This window comes from Muscardinus avellanarius (assembly GCF_963383645.1).
Source record: "Muscardinus avellanarius genome assembly, chromosome: 5".
In the NCBI taxonomy this organism is placed as follows: domain Eukaryota; kingdom Metazoa; phylum Chordata; class Mammalia; order Rodentia; family Gliridae; genus Muscardinus; species Muscardinus avellanarius.
This window is the reverse complement of record NC_137790.1, coordinates 3,855,808-3,870,149: the sequence shown is the minus strand read 5'-3', so window position 1 is coordinate 3,870,149 and position 14,342 is coordinate 3,855,808. Positions and strand designations below refer to the sequence as shown.

General features: G+C 52.9%; 1 protein-coding gene across 1 annotated transcript in view; it reads right to left on the bottom strand.

Moving 5' to 3' along the window:
• Positions 1–812: 812 nt before the first annotated feature.
• Positions 813–14,342, bottom strand: part of C2CD2 (C2 calcium dependent domain containing 2) — a gene marked incomplete at both ends in the record, with an annotated part of 58,756 nt that continues 45,226 nt past the window's right edge. Inside the window, 4 exons of the mRNA XM_080696438.1 lie at positions 813–1,033; positions 7,580–7,898; positions 9,723–9,850; positions 13,483–13,596. Of these exons, the coding sequence (XP_080552564.1) occupies positions 813–1,033; positions 7,580–7,898; positions 9,723–9,850; positions 13,483–13,596 (782 nt within the window). The remainder of the gene's footprint in view (positions 1,034–7,579; positions 7,899–9,722; positions 9,851–13,482; positions 13,597–14,342) is intronic.

Genomic DNA, 14,342 nt, shown 5'->3' with positions numbered 1-14,342 from the left:
AAACCCATTATGTGTTGGTTCCGTGTCCTCGGCGCTGCCGCTTATTTACTGCTCCTGACTGCCTGTGCCTGTCTTGCTGCGCACCTGTGCAGCCGCGTGCGGGAGCAGAAGGGGATGCGTGCATCAGCCGCCCGGGAGCGTGGGACCAGAGGAACCGCACGGCCCTGTGCGGCTCCCCTTCCGAGGGCTCCGAGTAAGGTGGAAGTGCCCCGCGTAATATGGACATCGTGTTTGCTAAGTCCTCGAGCTCTGCGGCCGACACCACAGGCCTTCCGACATTTGTGCAAGTATTTCCATTCCTACTACAATTTCTGTATTCGTCATAAACCCGTGTGCTCCCTCCCTGTCTTCAGGGCCAGGTGCACTTTTTAATCCTAAGCAGCAAACCAGGAGAAGTGACCCATTCATTCCATTCACAGTGACAACCCAGAGGGGGACCTCCTCCCGTGACAGTTCCCACAGGACCCCAGACAGCCCTGCTAGAGGGCAGAGAGGGTGAAACGGGATCCCGGCGCAGTGCCCCTCTGCAGCGCATCTGGGCACACCTTCTCACTCTTGTTGGGAACCTCTCAGCGCCGAGGAGGGAGCAGGGCCATGCTGGGGCCGCTGGTCCCACTGGGCAAACCAGGCTTTGTCAGTCCTCTTTGGGGGATGCCTCCTGGCTAGAGACATAGATTGCTTTTTCCCTTCAAAACCAGACTGTTAGAAACACCAAGCTGGGCAAGTATCATCTGGCAGCGGCAGGGCCTCCTGCTCTGTCCTGGGAGGGTGGCGTGGCGTCCCGTGCCCAGCTCCCAGGAGGGAGGCGCGGGCTACGTGCAGGGCTCCCGGGGGGCACCGTTCAGGGCCTCCTTGCCCCGGTGCCTGGGGCGCAGCTTCTTGTTCAGGAGTCGAGTGAGGCTCGCCCGCTTCCTCCGAGCGCCCTCGGGCTGCTGCAGGAACACGAGGTCGTTGTGTGACTGGCTCAGTCCGGGGTCTTTCTGTGGGTGCCTCCGGCGGAAAAACAGCTTGGCGCCCCTCTTTAAAAGTCCTCCTGTAAGAGGGAAGCAGAGAGCCATCAGGGGCTGGGCTGTGGACCCCAAGGACCAGCCCAAGGGGAGGAAAAAGGACACAGCACCTCTGATGAAGACTGGTCCTTCCTCTCCTGGGAAAACAGCATCTCACTAGGTTGCTGAGGCTGGTCTCAAGCCTGCCATCCTCCTGTCTCAACCTCCCAAGTGCTGGGATTATAGGTGTGTGCCACTGTGCTTAAATACAATATTGGCTGATATGAAGCCAGTTTTTAAGATGAAAAGAAAAGTAGCCATGAGCCTGGACCACTGGGGAAGTTACATACAGGCCTGGCTCGTCAGCCAAACTCAGTGCAAGCAGGTGCTTCTCACCTCCACCACGGGCCTCTGCTCCCTCCCTCACTAGGGCCTGCGAGGGGCAAGGCCCTACTGTGCCCACGAAGGGTGGCCAGGCTCTTAAAACCTAAGTGAGGACTCCAAGAACAATGGAACTCATGTCCTCAGGAAGCTTAAATAACAGTTGTTCTTTAGAGAATAAGATTTAAAAAAATAATAACTCCAGGTCCAGTTGTGAATATAAGGCTAAGCTCTCCAAGAGTTATCACTCTATCTTTTCAACCTATAAACCCTCAATTTCAAGCTGGGTGTGGAGGCGCACGCTTGTAGTCCCAGCATTCGGGAGGCTGGGACAGGAGGATCACGGTTCATGGACAGCCTCAGCTACTTAGTGAGGCCCTCTGCAACTCTGTGAGACCCTGTTTCAAAAAATAAAGAATCAAAAACAGGGCTGGGGTGGAGCTTGGAGGTAGAATGCCCCTGGGTTTCGTCTTCAGTACAGCTGTTGGGGAAACTGTAAAATCTACTAACTGTGGGGAAAGAAGCCAGGGGCTATGAGAAGCTACTTCAGGGGCCTGACTTCAAGAATAAGCGTGCTCGTCCAATTGGCAGAAATGGAGACACTTCAATTCAGCCACAAACAGGCTCAATTTATTCTGGTCAAAGCTACTAGAAAACAGTATTATTGAAATGTCTCTTTACAGCTTCATCTACTACTAGGAAGAATTCTTAGGGCCTGTTTTTACAATTATCTGAAGTTGAGTCCCAGTGTGGGTTTTTAGGGATGCTGGAAATAGGGAGGGTAGCCACAGATGTGTACTGGCCTTGCTCCTCTCAGTAGGCTGTGTGTGCGCGTGTGTGTGTGAGTCGGAGGGGGGCAGTGTTAGGTGTGTGTGTGTGTCGGGGAGCAGTGTTAGGTGTGTGTGTGTGTCAGTCGGAGGGGGGTAGTGTTAGGCGCGTGTGTGTGTGTTAGGTGTGTGTGTGTGTCAGTCAGAGGGGGGTATAGTGTTAGGCACGCGCGCGTGTGTGTGTGTGTCAGTCGGAGGGGGTAGTGTTAGGGGTGTGTGTGTGTGTGTCAGTCGGAGGGGGTAGTGTTAGGCGCGCGTGTGTGTGTTAGGTGTGTGTGTGTGTCAGTCGGAGGGGGGTATAGTGTTAGGCGCGTGTGTGTGTGTGTGTCAGTCTGAGGGGGTAGTGTTAGGGGTGTGTGTGTGTGTGTCAGTCGGAGGGGGTAGTGTTAGGGGTGTGTGTGTGTGTGAGTCGGAGGGGGCAGTGTTAGGGGTGTGTGTGTGTGCGCGTGTGTGTCAGTCGGAGGGGGTAGTGTTAGGTGTGTGTGTGTGTGTGTGTGTGTGTGCGCGTGTGTCAGTCGGAGGGGGTAACGTTAGGTTCTGGAGCATTCCCATCCCTAGGAAACGCAGCCAGTCACGAATGATCAAGAAGGGCAATGGGCGGCAAATGAACCGATCCAGCTGCGCACTGGCAGGTGGGCGGGGGTAGACTGCCCTAGGCTAATCCCCGTGTCCAATGGCATCTCCAGGCAGTGACGGGCTCCCAGGCAGAGGAGCCCCCAGCTTCGAGGCAGCCCGGAGCAGCAGGTCACCTCAGGCTGGAGGGGAGGACCAGGAGGTTTTCCTGTCCTACGGACACCTGCTCCAGGTAACTGGAGAACAGGCAGAGTTGGGGCTCCAGTCCAGGGCACCACGGAGGGGAGAGAGAAGTCAAGGGAAATGGAAGTTTGATGAAGGAACAAGCAGTCCATGCCCCATGCCAGTTGCAGACCTAAGTCTTAGAATCCTGGCGGTGGGAGCATCTCTCCAGGACATGGCCTGCCTGCTTCCTATGCGTCACTGCACCAAAATCCAGTCTAGAGCCTGGAGCCAGGACCCGAGGTGTGTACGTGGACAGTTCTGTGTCCTCCCAGAGTTCATAGAGTTCATGTGGTGATTTCCAGACCTCCAGGGCCTCAGAAAGCGACCTTACTTGATAACGTCTTTAGAGAGGTGACGGAGTTAATGGGGTCATCAGGGTGGAACTGGTCCAACGCACCTGGTGTCCTTAGAAAAGGGGAGATTGGGCAATAGAGATGGACAGACAGAGGGAAGAGGAGGAGAAGACATGGGGAAATGCCAGTGAAGATGAAGGCAGAGGCCAGGGTAGAGGCTGAGTCCAGAAGCTTAAGGGAAGCCACAGATTGCAGGCCAAGTCCTGGAGTGTGGAGGGTCAGGGACGGAGCCTCCCTCCCGGCCTCAGGGGAGCCAGCCCTGCAGCCCTGCATCTGACTTCAGCCTCCAGAGACACACAGATCTCTGCTGTTTGGACCACGGAGCTACCCACGCTGATCAGTACGTATTGTGCACATATATTGAGATATTGCACCATGACCCAGAAGTGTGTACAGTGTTTGTAAAAAATAAATGTTAAGGAGATGGAGATGTGAACTGCCCTGATTTGTATATGGGTATCAGATTATCATTCTGTACCCATCAATCTATACAATGAAAATTATGAAACATAAAATGAAGATAACAACAGTAAGCTATAATTTAGAGAGATGATTTAAAATTTGAGGCAAATAACCAAGATTTTTAAACAGGGGCAAGGAGGAGAGAAAAAAGGAGTCTCCCTGGCTCAAAAAAAAAAAATCACAAGAAGTCTAACATATAAACACATATACAAAGAAAACAAAAAATAATTATTCTGATTTATAGTTCAAATGCCTCCTACATTTGCAAATTTATTTCCATTTGTCCCTAGAGTCTAACAGATATAGTTAATTGAAGAATCTGTCTTAAAATCTTGGAGGTAGGAAAAAATGGCCATTAGCAGCTTGAAAAATGGTGGTTGGCTGCCTCAAGAATGGCTTTAGGGTTCAAATGGACCCGCGGACGTAGGTTTCAGGAGTGACCACTGCTCTGGCCCCGGGCTAGCGGGAAACGCCGTCCAGGCAGCAGTGGGCAGAGGGCTGCTCAGCAGAACCAGAGTCAGGGATGCAGGCAGGAGGCCCAGGGAGAGCCGGGGACAAGGGATAGAATTGGAAACAGAAGACGGAAACCACTTACTGTGCAGGCAGTTACTTCTGCAGGACAGCACAGCGATCCTCTTAAGGTGAAGGGGGTGAGCACGAGACGCAGAGAAGTGGGGGGTAGAGAAAAGGATGCGAGAGCAGAGTCAGAACGAGACAGTGGGCGTCTGGAAATCACACAGTCAGCCTGCAGGACGCTGGCGGGGCGGGTTCTGTTCTGTTTTCTTGTAGAACTGGGAATGGATCCCAGGGGGCGCTCTATCACTTGGGAGAGGCCCCAGCACTTTTTATTTTTTATTTTGAGACAGGGTCTTGCTTAGTTAGCTGCCCAGGCTGGCCTTGAACTCGTGACCCTCCTGCCTCAGGCTCTGAAGTAGCTGGGCTTTCAGGCATGCGTCACCATGACTGGCTTTCGCAAGAATTTTGACTTTCCAAAATTTTTTTTGGGGGGCCCCCAAACCTCTTTCCATCTTGACCATTTCTACACGTAGAATTTGGTAGTGTTAAATACATTTACATTGCTGGGAAACTCTGTCAATACTTTTTTAAATTAAAAATTAAACCTATAATTTGGGAGTCATTTTCCTGGGTTGTTTACAGTGTCAAAATATGTAAATTTCCACCTAGCAAAATCCCAGCAGAGTTCCAAATACAGAGTCATTCTCAGAGCCAGGGACAGATCCCTACTATGACAGAAAGCACAGGTGGTTTGTAAGCTGCAAAAATAAAGGCAGGTTTAGGAGCCGGTGATGCAGCTCGGCGGTAGATGCGAGCCTAGCACGCCTGAGACACTGGGTTCCCTCAGCACCGTAAAAACAACAGATACGCTCAGTTTTAAATAGAAGAGCAAACATCACAGGGCGGCTCCCTATATTACGAAGTCTGAAAGAATATTGTTGGTTTTTTTTTTTTTTGGTACCTGGGATTGAACCCAGGAGCAGTTTACCTCTGTGTCATATAACACCCGGCCTTTTTTCATGTATATCTATTTTTAAAATCTTTTATTTTTATTTATTTTTTTGCGGGTCTGGGGATGGAACTCAGGGCATTTGACCTCCAAGCTATACCCCTTGCCCTATTTTTATTCTTTATTTGAAACAGGGTCTCACTAAGTTGCAGAGGGCCTAAGTAGCTGAGGCTATCCGCGAACCGCAACCCTTCAGTCTCAGCCTCCCAAATGCTGGGATTACAAGCGTGTGCCACCACGCCCAGCTCTATATTTTTAAAATCTTGAAGCAGGGTTGCCGAAGCTGGCCTCAAACCTGCAACCCTCCAGTCCCAGCCTCCCAAGTACTAGGATCAGATGTATGCACCATCACATTGAGCTATGAGGTTTGCCATGCCAGGCTATGAGGTTTGAAAAATGTGTGGTGTGAGCTGGGCATGGTGGCGCACACTTGTAAACCCCACACTTGGGAGGCTGAGACAGGAGGATCGCACAGACTCAGCTACTTAGTGAGGCTCTCAGCAACTTAGTGAGACCCTGTTTCCAAATAAAGGATAAAATAGGTCTGGGAGTGTAGCCTGGAGGTAGAAAGCCTCTGGGTTCCACCCCCAGTACCACAAAAAGAAAAAAGGAAAATGTGTAATGTAAAATGAAAACTATTTGGTACAGATCCATCTGAGATTCTGATCTCAGAGAGATGGTAAGCACAACCCTCTCAGAACACATTGGAAATAAAGAATAAAACAAGATAAAAATGCAGCCAAACACCTCCTAAAGAAGCTCGGGTGGCTGCAGCTGTGCCGCCTGGCCAAACGCCTTCACTGCGTTTCCAAGTGCCAGGCTCTGGGAAGCTGGGGGCACGCGCCACAGTGGCCCCAGCCCTCCCATGTACCCGTGCCACGCCCGGGCCTCCAGAGGGCCTCCGACCACCTGGCTGGGGAGGGGTGGTCAGGGCACAGCAGGGTGGACCCGGGAGAGAGTCTCCGGAAGGAAAGGATGAAGGGAGGGACGGAGGAAGCTGGCCTTTGGATGGGCAGCGTGTGCAGGACGAGTTGCAGAGAGGAGAGGAGTGGGTGCCCCCATGCCCTTGCTTTTCTGCACCCGGGAGGCTTGTGCTGAGGCCTCCCGCCAGGAGCCAGGAGCCTGCGCCAGGGTCAGGTGCAGCTCCCAGGTGTCCCTGCATAAGGCTCCCAAGGCCAGGCAGCAGGCAGTTTCCCAGGATTCCCTCCTCCTTCCTCTGCCAGCTGCCCACTCCAGGCCGGCCCTGGCAGGGCACGGGCCCCGGGAGAGCAGCAGCCCAGCAGCAGTAGAGGGGTCTGAAGCCAAACAGGGGGGGGGCTCAGAACCCCCCACGCAGGCGCTCACCCTGGCACACGTGTGGTCTATCCTGTACCTTGCGGGGTGTTCAGTAACACCTGTCACCTCTGCTCACAGGTGCCAGTGGCACCCTGACTCCTGGTTGGGACTCCAAAACTACCTCCAGACATGCCCATGATCCTGGGGGCAAATTTACCCAGCAGGGGGCACCTGCCTGTGGTCACAAGGACAGGGAAGAGCAGGGCACCCTGGAGTGATTGAGCCCTCCGAGATGGGACCCAGCTACGAGGGTGACTATCCCCAGCTTGACCTTGGCCCCATTCTACCTCCTCCTTGGAGACCCCTCCTTCCACCTGGAAGAGCTCAGCAGGGTGGAAAGGGGCGCCTGTCCTGGGCCTGGCCCCGTTCATGAAGGACACTGAAGTTGGGTAAGTCTGAGGTCTCTAAGCCCCGAGACCACGTCCCCACTGGTCACTGTGACACCGCGCCCAACTGCAGGTGGCAGAGAAACACGGGGTTCCTAAGCAAGGACATGTGTTCTAGTGAAACGGCGCGCTCACTGCCACAATGACCGATTCACTTTCTAGAAGCTTCTGTCCCTTCTGGGGAGCCGACTAGGTTTGGGCGGTGAGGTGAGGTTTGGTTTTCTCTTGAGGGAGAGGCTGAGGGGGGGCAGATGAAGTGAGTCCCCCTCCCCACAGCTGGGGAGCACGGGCTGTGTGTCTGGTGCCTCCCTCCCACTTGGCTCAGGGTGACCTCTGCAAGCCTCGGGGAGCGCCACTCCCGGTGGAGCCAGCCCACACGAGGAAGGCGCCTCTAGGCAGAAGAACGGGCTGTCCCCCAAGTCAGAGAGAACCCGGGCCCCGGCCCTCACTGGAAGGGTGTCCAGTGTGCCCCTGGGGTTCTCAGCAGAGGTGGCAGGTGAGCTCAGAGGCTGGGCCGGGCAGGTACCTTTAGGCTTCTTGGCGGTGCCCAGCTCAGAGCCGCTCAGAGAGCTCTGCGACAGGTCATCCCCGTCCAGCTCCAGCAGCGCTGGGCCACCCCACGCGGCCACCGGGGGCTCCTTCTCCAAGTCCCAGGAGTCCAATTCCTTCTCGAGGGGCTCGGGGGCAGCGGGGGCCCCGGAGGGCTGGTCTTCCAAAGGCGGGGCACAGGCAGAGGCCTCCTCCAGGGGGCTAGGGCCAGGCAGGGCGTCTCCCTGGCAGGTGGGGTCCATGGAGGCCGCATAGTCCAGCATGAGGGCAGCGTCATGGTCCTGAGATAGTGAGGTCTGCCGGGAAAAATGTAGTCAGAGGCCAAGGGGGTATGGAAAAGTCAAGGTAGGGGATGGCGGGCAGGGGTCCCGGGAGGACAGGGCTTGCACTTCCCCAAAAAAGCACTCTTCACAAACAGCAGCCTGGAGACTTCACAGTGCTTAGCACAAGAGCTGCCACAGAGCAGGCGTTCGGCCCACTGTGGCCGGCTCGGGGCCCTGCAGAGGCTCGAGCTCACACCGAGGGGGCTGCAAAGCAGGCACCCTCCCCACCCAGCCCAGCCCAGCAAGGAGGCGGCGAGCGGCATGTCCTTGGTGGACGGCATGTGTGCTGACACGGTAAATTTGGGCATTCAGATTTAGCATCTTTTAATCTTTAGTCCTATAGCATGTTTATGCTATATACAAATAAAAATCAATCAGTTGTATACTATCTTTTTTTGAGGGGGGTACTGGGAATTGAACCCACAGCCTACTTATTTTTTTATTTTGAAATAAGGTCTTGCTAAGTCACTGAGGGTCTAAGTTGCTGAAGCTGGCCTTGACCCTCTGATCTTCCTGTCTCGGCCTCCCAAGTAGTAGGATTACAGGCATGGGCCACCATACCTGGCACATAATGTATCCTTTTAAGAACTATATGTACAAATATATGGGTACTAAACTAATCCAAGGGTGGGCCTGGGGTGGCTCAGTGTGAAGGTGGTGAGCCAGGGCTCTGTGGCCCCTTGGGGACTGGTCACGCTGTCTTTCTGGATGGCAGTCACACAGGTGAGTCTGTTTGGTGACGTATGACAGTTGTGCGTCAGTAAGGTATCCCTGACCCAAGATGGGGCAGTTTAAGCGTGATGGAAATCATAACTATAGTAGACGGCAGACATCAAATATTAAGACCTCTAAGTTTATGATTCCAAATCAAAGCCATAGAGACGGTACAGAGGGGTGACCGTGGGTCTCGCTCTTTGCTCCTTCATTTATCCAGGACTGAAAAAATCCAACTCCGGTTTCCCTGTACTCCCAGAGAGGGCCCCCTGCTGGCCACCCCGGGAGGTGCACTCAGGAGCCAAGGGGAGAGGTGGCCTGCCTTGCTGAGCTCAGGGCCAGCTGTGAGCTGGGGCGTGGGCACTGGGGCCGGCCCACTCACACTCTGGACACAATGCAACTTTGGTGACTCACCTGTCACAAGCAGCCGAGAGGTCACTTTCCAGCATTCTCTCCTGCCCTCCCTCTCCCTGACCTTGCGGGGTCCAATTCATCCTCCCCAAACTTCTGCCCACACATCAGAAACTCCCAACCGCAGCCACGTGTTCATTTGGCCATGTCAAGGCAGAGTGAGGGTCTGCTGTGTGGCCCTTGCCCTGGGGAGCTGGCCGCCTGCAGCCTGGACCACGTGGCCACCCTCCGACTGCCTCACGCCCCCCACCCCACCCCGCAGACACGCAGAGCGGAGGAGGGGAAAGAGTGGGCTCCAGAGTCTTCCTTTCTCTCAGGTAACAGAAGGAATCGGCATTTGTTGTTAAAACTGAAATGCTCTGGAAGTGTTTAACACAGAAAAAGTGAAAGTTCCCCCAAGTTAGGTGGGATGAGGATGAAGCCTGCACCGAAGGCTTTCACATCGAGCCTTTATCTCGCAGTAACTCTGCCGGGAATGATTCACCAGCTTCTCAACACTCAAACCCTCACCAAGCTCCCTTCATAACAGGGTGAGCCGTGCAGTCGAGATCGCCGCCAGGGACTCCGTGTTGGGGAAGGAACAGACTCTGGTATTTGATTAGGGGACAAAGGCCGACCAAGACTGAGCCCCTCGCGGGCGCAGGCGCCGGTCAGAGACCCCGGCCGGCTCACCTTGGAGATCCCTGAGATGATGAGCGTGCTCTTCTTCCGGGGCGACTTGACTCTCAGCTTTGAAGACTCACTGAGCTGTCGAATAGCGACTTCAGCCACCGGGTCCGAGCCGTTCAACACCAGCAGTTCTGCCAGGGGGGATGTGGCATTGAACTCATTAGCAAACATTAAAGAAACATCATGGGAGCAGGACGTGGTGGCACACGCCTGTAATCCCAGCATTCGGGAGGCTGAGACAGGAGGCTTGTGGTTTGCGGACAGCCTCAGCTACTTAGTGAGGCCCTCTGCAACTCAGTGAGACCAGGTTTCAAATAAAGAATGAAAAATAGGGCTGGAGGTGCAGCTCGGATATAGAATGCCCCTGGGTTCCATCCCCAGTACCACAATAAATAAATGAATGAATAAATAAATGAATGAATGAATAAATAAATAAATAAATAAATAAAAGCCGGGCGTGGTGGCGTATGCTTGTAATCCCCACGCTTGGGAGGCAGAGACAGGAGGATCGTGCAGGTTTGAAGCCAGCCGCCCGCGCTGGCTTAGGAGACCCTGTTTCCAAATAAAAATGTAAAAATAGGTCTGGGAGTGTAGCCCAGAGGTAGAAGGGCTTCCAGGAACCCCAGTACCACAATAAATAAATAAATAAATAAATAAATAAATAAATAAGGCTGAGGGTATAGCTCAGAGGTGCAATGCCCCGGGTTCCTTCCTGGTACTGCAAAAAAAAAAAAAAAAAAAAAAAATTCTGGAAACTGGATGTGGTGGTGCGTGCCTATAATCCCAGTACTTGGGAGGCTGAGACAGGAGGTCACAGGTTCAAGGGCAGCTTCAGCACTTAGTGAGATTCTCAGCAACCTATTAAGATCCTGTTTCAAGACAAAACGCAAAAAAGGGCTGGGATGCAGCTCGGGGGCAGAATGCCCTGGGGTCAAGCCCCAGTACCACCACAGGGGTAGAAAAAAGAAAAAGAAAAACGATTGTGGAAACTTTCAGGGGCGACAGAATGGTCTCGGGGCATGGTGCACAGAGCAGGCTTCGCAAGCCGCCTCCCTGACACACTCTCTCAGGCCACTCTGTGGAGTGAAAGCAGCGGGTGCCAATGTGTAATTAAACAGGCACTGCTGGGTTCCAGTAAGACTTTATAAAACCAGATTTGGCCCATGGGTAACTTGTCCTGTCTACAACTTGATTCCCTGGGTGATTATGAGCACTCACTAGAGCATCTGCTAAAGACTTGTGCATATACATATATAATTAGCAATAATTATAACAATAAAATATAATATTTAAATATGCAATTTACATATAATATATAATTTGTAATATAATATATATAATTTTTCCCAGTTGGGCCGATGAAAAATGACCAAAAACAAATGCAAAAATTCCCTAGCCTTCTGGAAGGTTTTGAACTGAGAACGGCAGGTGGCGCCTCCTTTTCCCTCCTAGTGAGGCCGAACAGGGCAGCAGTCAGCAGACTGGAAGGGCCAGCTGACAGGCCCTCCCTGGCTGATAAACACCGGTGCTGGCCAGCACCTTCTGGATGCAGTTCACGTCCAGGCGCTGTGGAGAGGGCTCTGTGCACTCTGCCCATTTTCTCACTCTGTCCTCAGACCCTGGAGGCAAGCTCTTTTGTTAATCTCCATTAGACAAATGGGGAAGGGCTGGGCCAGGTAGGTGGTAGAGCTGGGTGCTGGGTGCTAGGAGCTGGGTGGTAGAGCTGGGTGGGTCTCTGCCTGTAACGCGTACTACTCTGCTAAGGTAAAATGAAAATGACGACTATTGAGCAGCAGGATGGCAAAAGTTTTTCCTGTGGTGGCTTTGGCCAGGGCTCGGGTGAGGGATGCAAGCGTTGTGACCACTGGAGGGGACGCTGGCCTCAGACAGGATGCAGTGTGCTGGCATACTTGGCCTTCCTCTGGTTCCAGGCATCCCCTTCAGCCTAAAAGGCTTAGGTGATGGGGTGAAGAGGAGAGGCTTTTGTTATTCCTAACAATCCCCTTTTAACCTCACCTTGTTTATGCTCATGAGGATGGCTGGTTGCCAGGGAAACTGACCTCGTGATTCAGGCTGGCTCTCTGAGCAGGGGCCAGGGGTGGGAGGCTGAGTTGGATATCTAATGGCCAATGATTTAATTAACTGTGGCTTTGTAGCGGAACCTCCATAAACCCAAAACAATGGGGCTCAGAGGGCTGCTAGGTGGGTGACCCTGTTAAGTGGGGCACAAGTCTGTGCCATCACGCCAGGCTGGTGACCACACCTAAGGGCAGGAGAGTTAGCTCTGAAGGATTCCCAGTTGGCATCTGCAGAGAAGGGCAAAACCGCAGAGCTCTCTTCAGCCGCCCATCTCGGGTCAGAGCGCTGTCTATAGAGGGATGGTTTTGCCTAGTCTCTGACCTGGTGAGAAGGGTCTACAGAAAGGGTCTGCCAGGACTCCCTGGGGTGGGGTGGGGAGCTGCGTCCTCAGCCACACCCAACGCTCTGGAGCAGTGTGGAAAGCCACGGCAGTCCCCGCTGCACGGTGGACAGTGACCTGGGGCTGCATCAGCTGCATGGATGGGAGGAGCACCCCGCAGGCATGTATGTGCGTGCGTGCATGGGTGTGGTTCCAACAGGAGAGTACCCAAAGAGGCATGAAGATCCGCAAAGGAAGGTACAGCTGTATGCTGCGGGGCACAGCCCTCTAGGACTGGGCTGGGCAGATGAGAGCCTCCCGCTCTCGGCAGGCCCTCTGTGCCCACCTTGACCTTGGCAGTTGAGCAGGAGAAGCAGCCACGGCTGTCCACAGGCAGGTCATAGGAGGGAGACAGGAGGAAAGCCCGCCCCGTGACCGCTCAGACTGTGCAGTGACTAGGGACACCAGGACAACTCTCTAAAGATGGTTATTACCCCAAAACAACCATAAAAATGGGAAATTTGCACCGTGAGGTCCAGGGAATGTGATTCTTTTATTTATTTATTTTTTTTGTTTTTGTGGTACTGGGGATGGAACCCAGGGGCATTCTACTTCCAAGCTATACTCCCAGCCCTATTTTTTTATTCTTTAATTTGAAACAAGGTCTCATTAAGTTGCAGAAGGCTTCACTAAGTAGCTGACTCAGTAGCTGAGGCTGTCCATGAACCGTGATCCTCCTGTCTCAGCCTCCCAAATGCTGGGATTACAAGCGTGTGCCACCATGCCTGGCTTTATTTTTTATTTTTTAATTTTTTTTTTTGCAGTTCTGGGATTGAACCCACAAGTGCTCAAACACTGAGCCACACCTCCAACCCCTGCCATTTTAAGCTGAGACAGAGTCTAAGTTGCTGAGGCTGACGTTGGACCTGTGATCCTCCTGTCTCAGCCGCCCAAGTACTGGGATTACAGGCGTGTGCCTAGAATCTTAATGATTCTTAATAAACAGGCTTAAGCAGACAGTGTGAGAAAAAAAAGACCACAGTGTGATGACTCTTTTCCCAGGCCTGCTTCTGGGGTGGCATCAATGCCACTGACATGTTGAATGATGAGAAAACAATGCTCGGAAAGTGACACGGAGCTGCGCTGGGCCGCTTTGCTCAGACGCTGCCGTGAGCCGGCAGGGCCGAGGGGCACTCGGGGGCTTCCTGCAACTTCCTCAATGTCTACTGCTTACTTAAAACAAAAACACAAAAACAAAACAAAAACTGCCTGCTCTAATTCAGGGAAGGAACCTTTAATTCGCAGCAGGTGGTTGGCTTCTGAGACCAGCTCAGGAGAGCCCGGGAGGAGCGAGCGCCAGCTTACCTGTATCTGAGGAAGAGAACGTTTTGCTGACCGGGGCGCCGTGGCACGAGATGGCCTGGACGGAGATGTCCTTCTCGATGACCTTCACCTTGACGGGCGTCCTCGCAGGAGACTCTGCCAAGGAGAGACCCCGATTACCCAGGGCAGCCCAGCGAGGGTTCCGGAGAGGAAAAGGGAGGCCACCGACACTAGGCCGCACAGTGGGCACTGGCTAAAGCCAAGCCTGAGTTACAATCACTCTTATTCTTTTCTTGGTGGGAGCATAGGCTTCAATAAAATTTTAAAATTATTATTTTTGGGGTGTATGTGTGGTACTAGGGATAGAATCCAGAGGCGCTCTACCTCCAAGTTATACCCTCAGCCCTCTTATTTATTTTTGTTTTGAAACAGGATCTCTCTAGGCTGCAGAGAGTCTTGTAAGTTGCTGAGGCTGGCCTCGAACTTGTGATACTCCTGTCTCAGCCTCCTAAGTACTGGGATTACAGGTGTGCACCACTGCACCTGACTAAATTTCAGAAGCATTTTACTAAAGCCAGAGTTTCTCTTCATGTTTTTATTCTATGTGTGTGTGTGTGTGGGCGTACTGGGGAATGAACCCAAGGTCTTTCTACTTCTGGACTACACTCCCAGACCTATTTTATACTTTATTTGGAAACAGGGTCTCACTAAGTTGCTGAGAGCCTCACTAAGTAGCTGAGGCTGTCTTCGGACCTGTGTGATCCTCCTGCCTCAGCCTCCCAAGCGCTGGGATTACAGACATGCGCCACCACGCCTGGCTTTCCCAAATTGTGTTAAGTGATCTTGTCTGGGAAGATAATACTTTCGCACAAGCCGAGACACCATATACATAAATAATGATA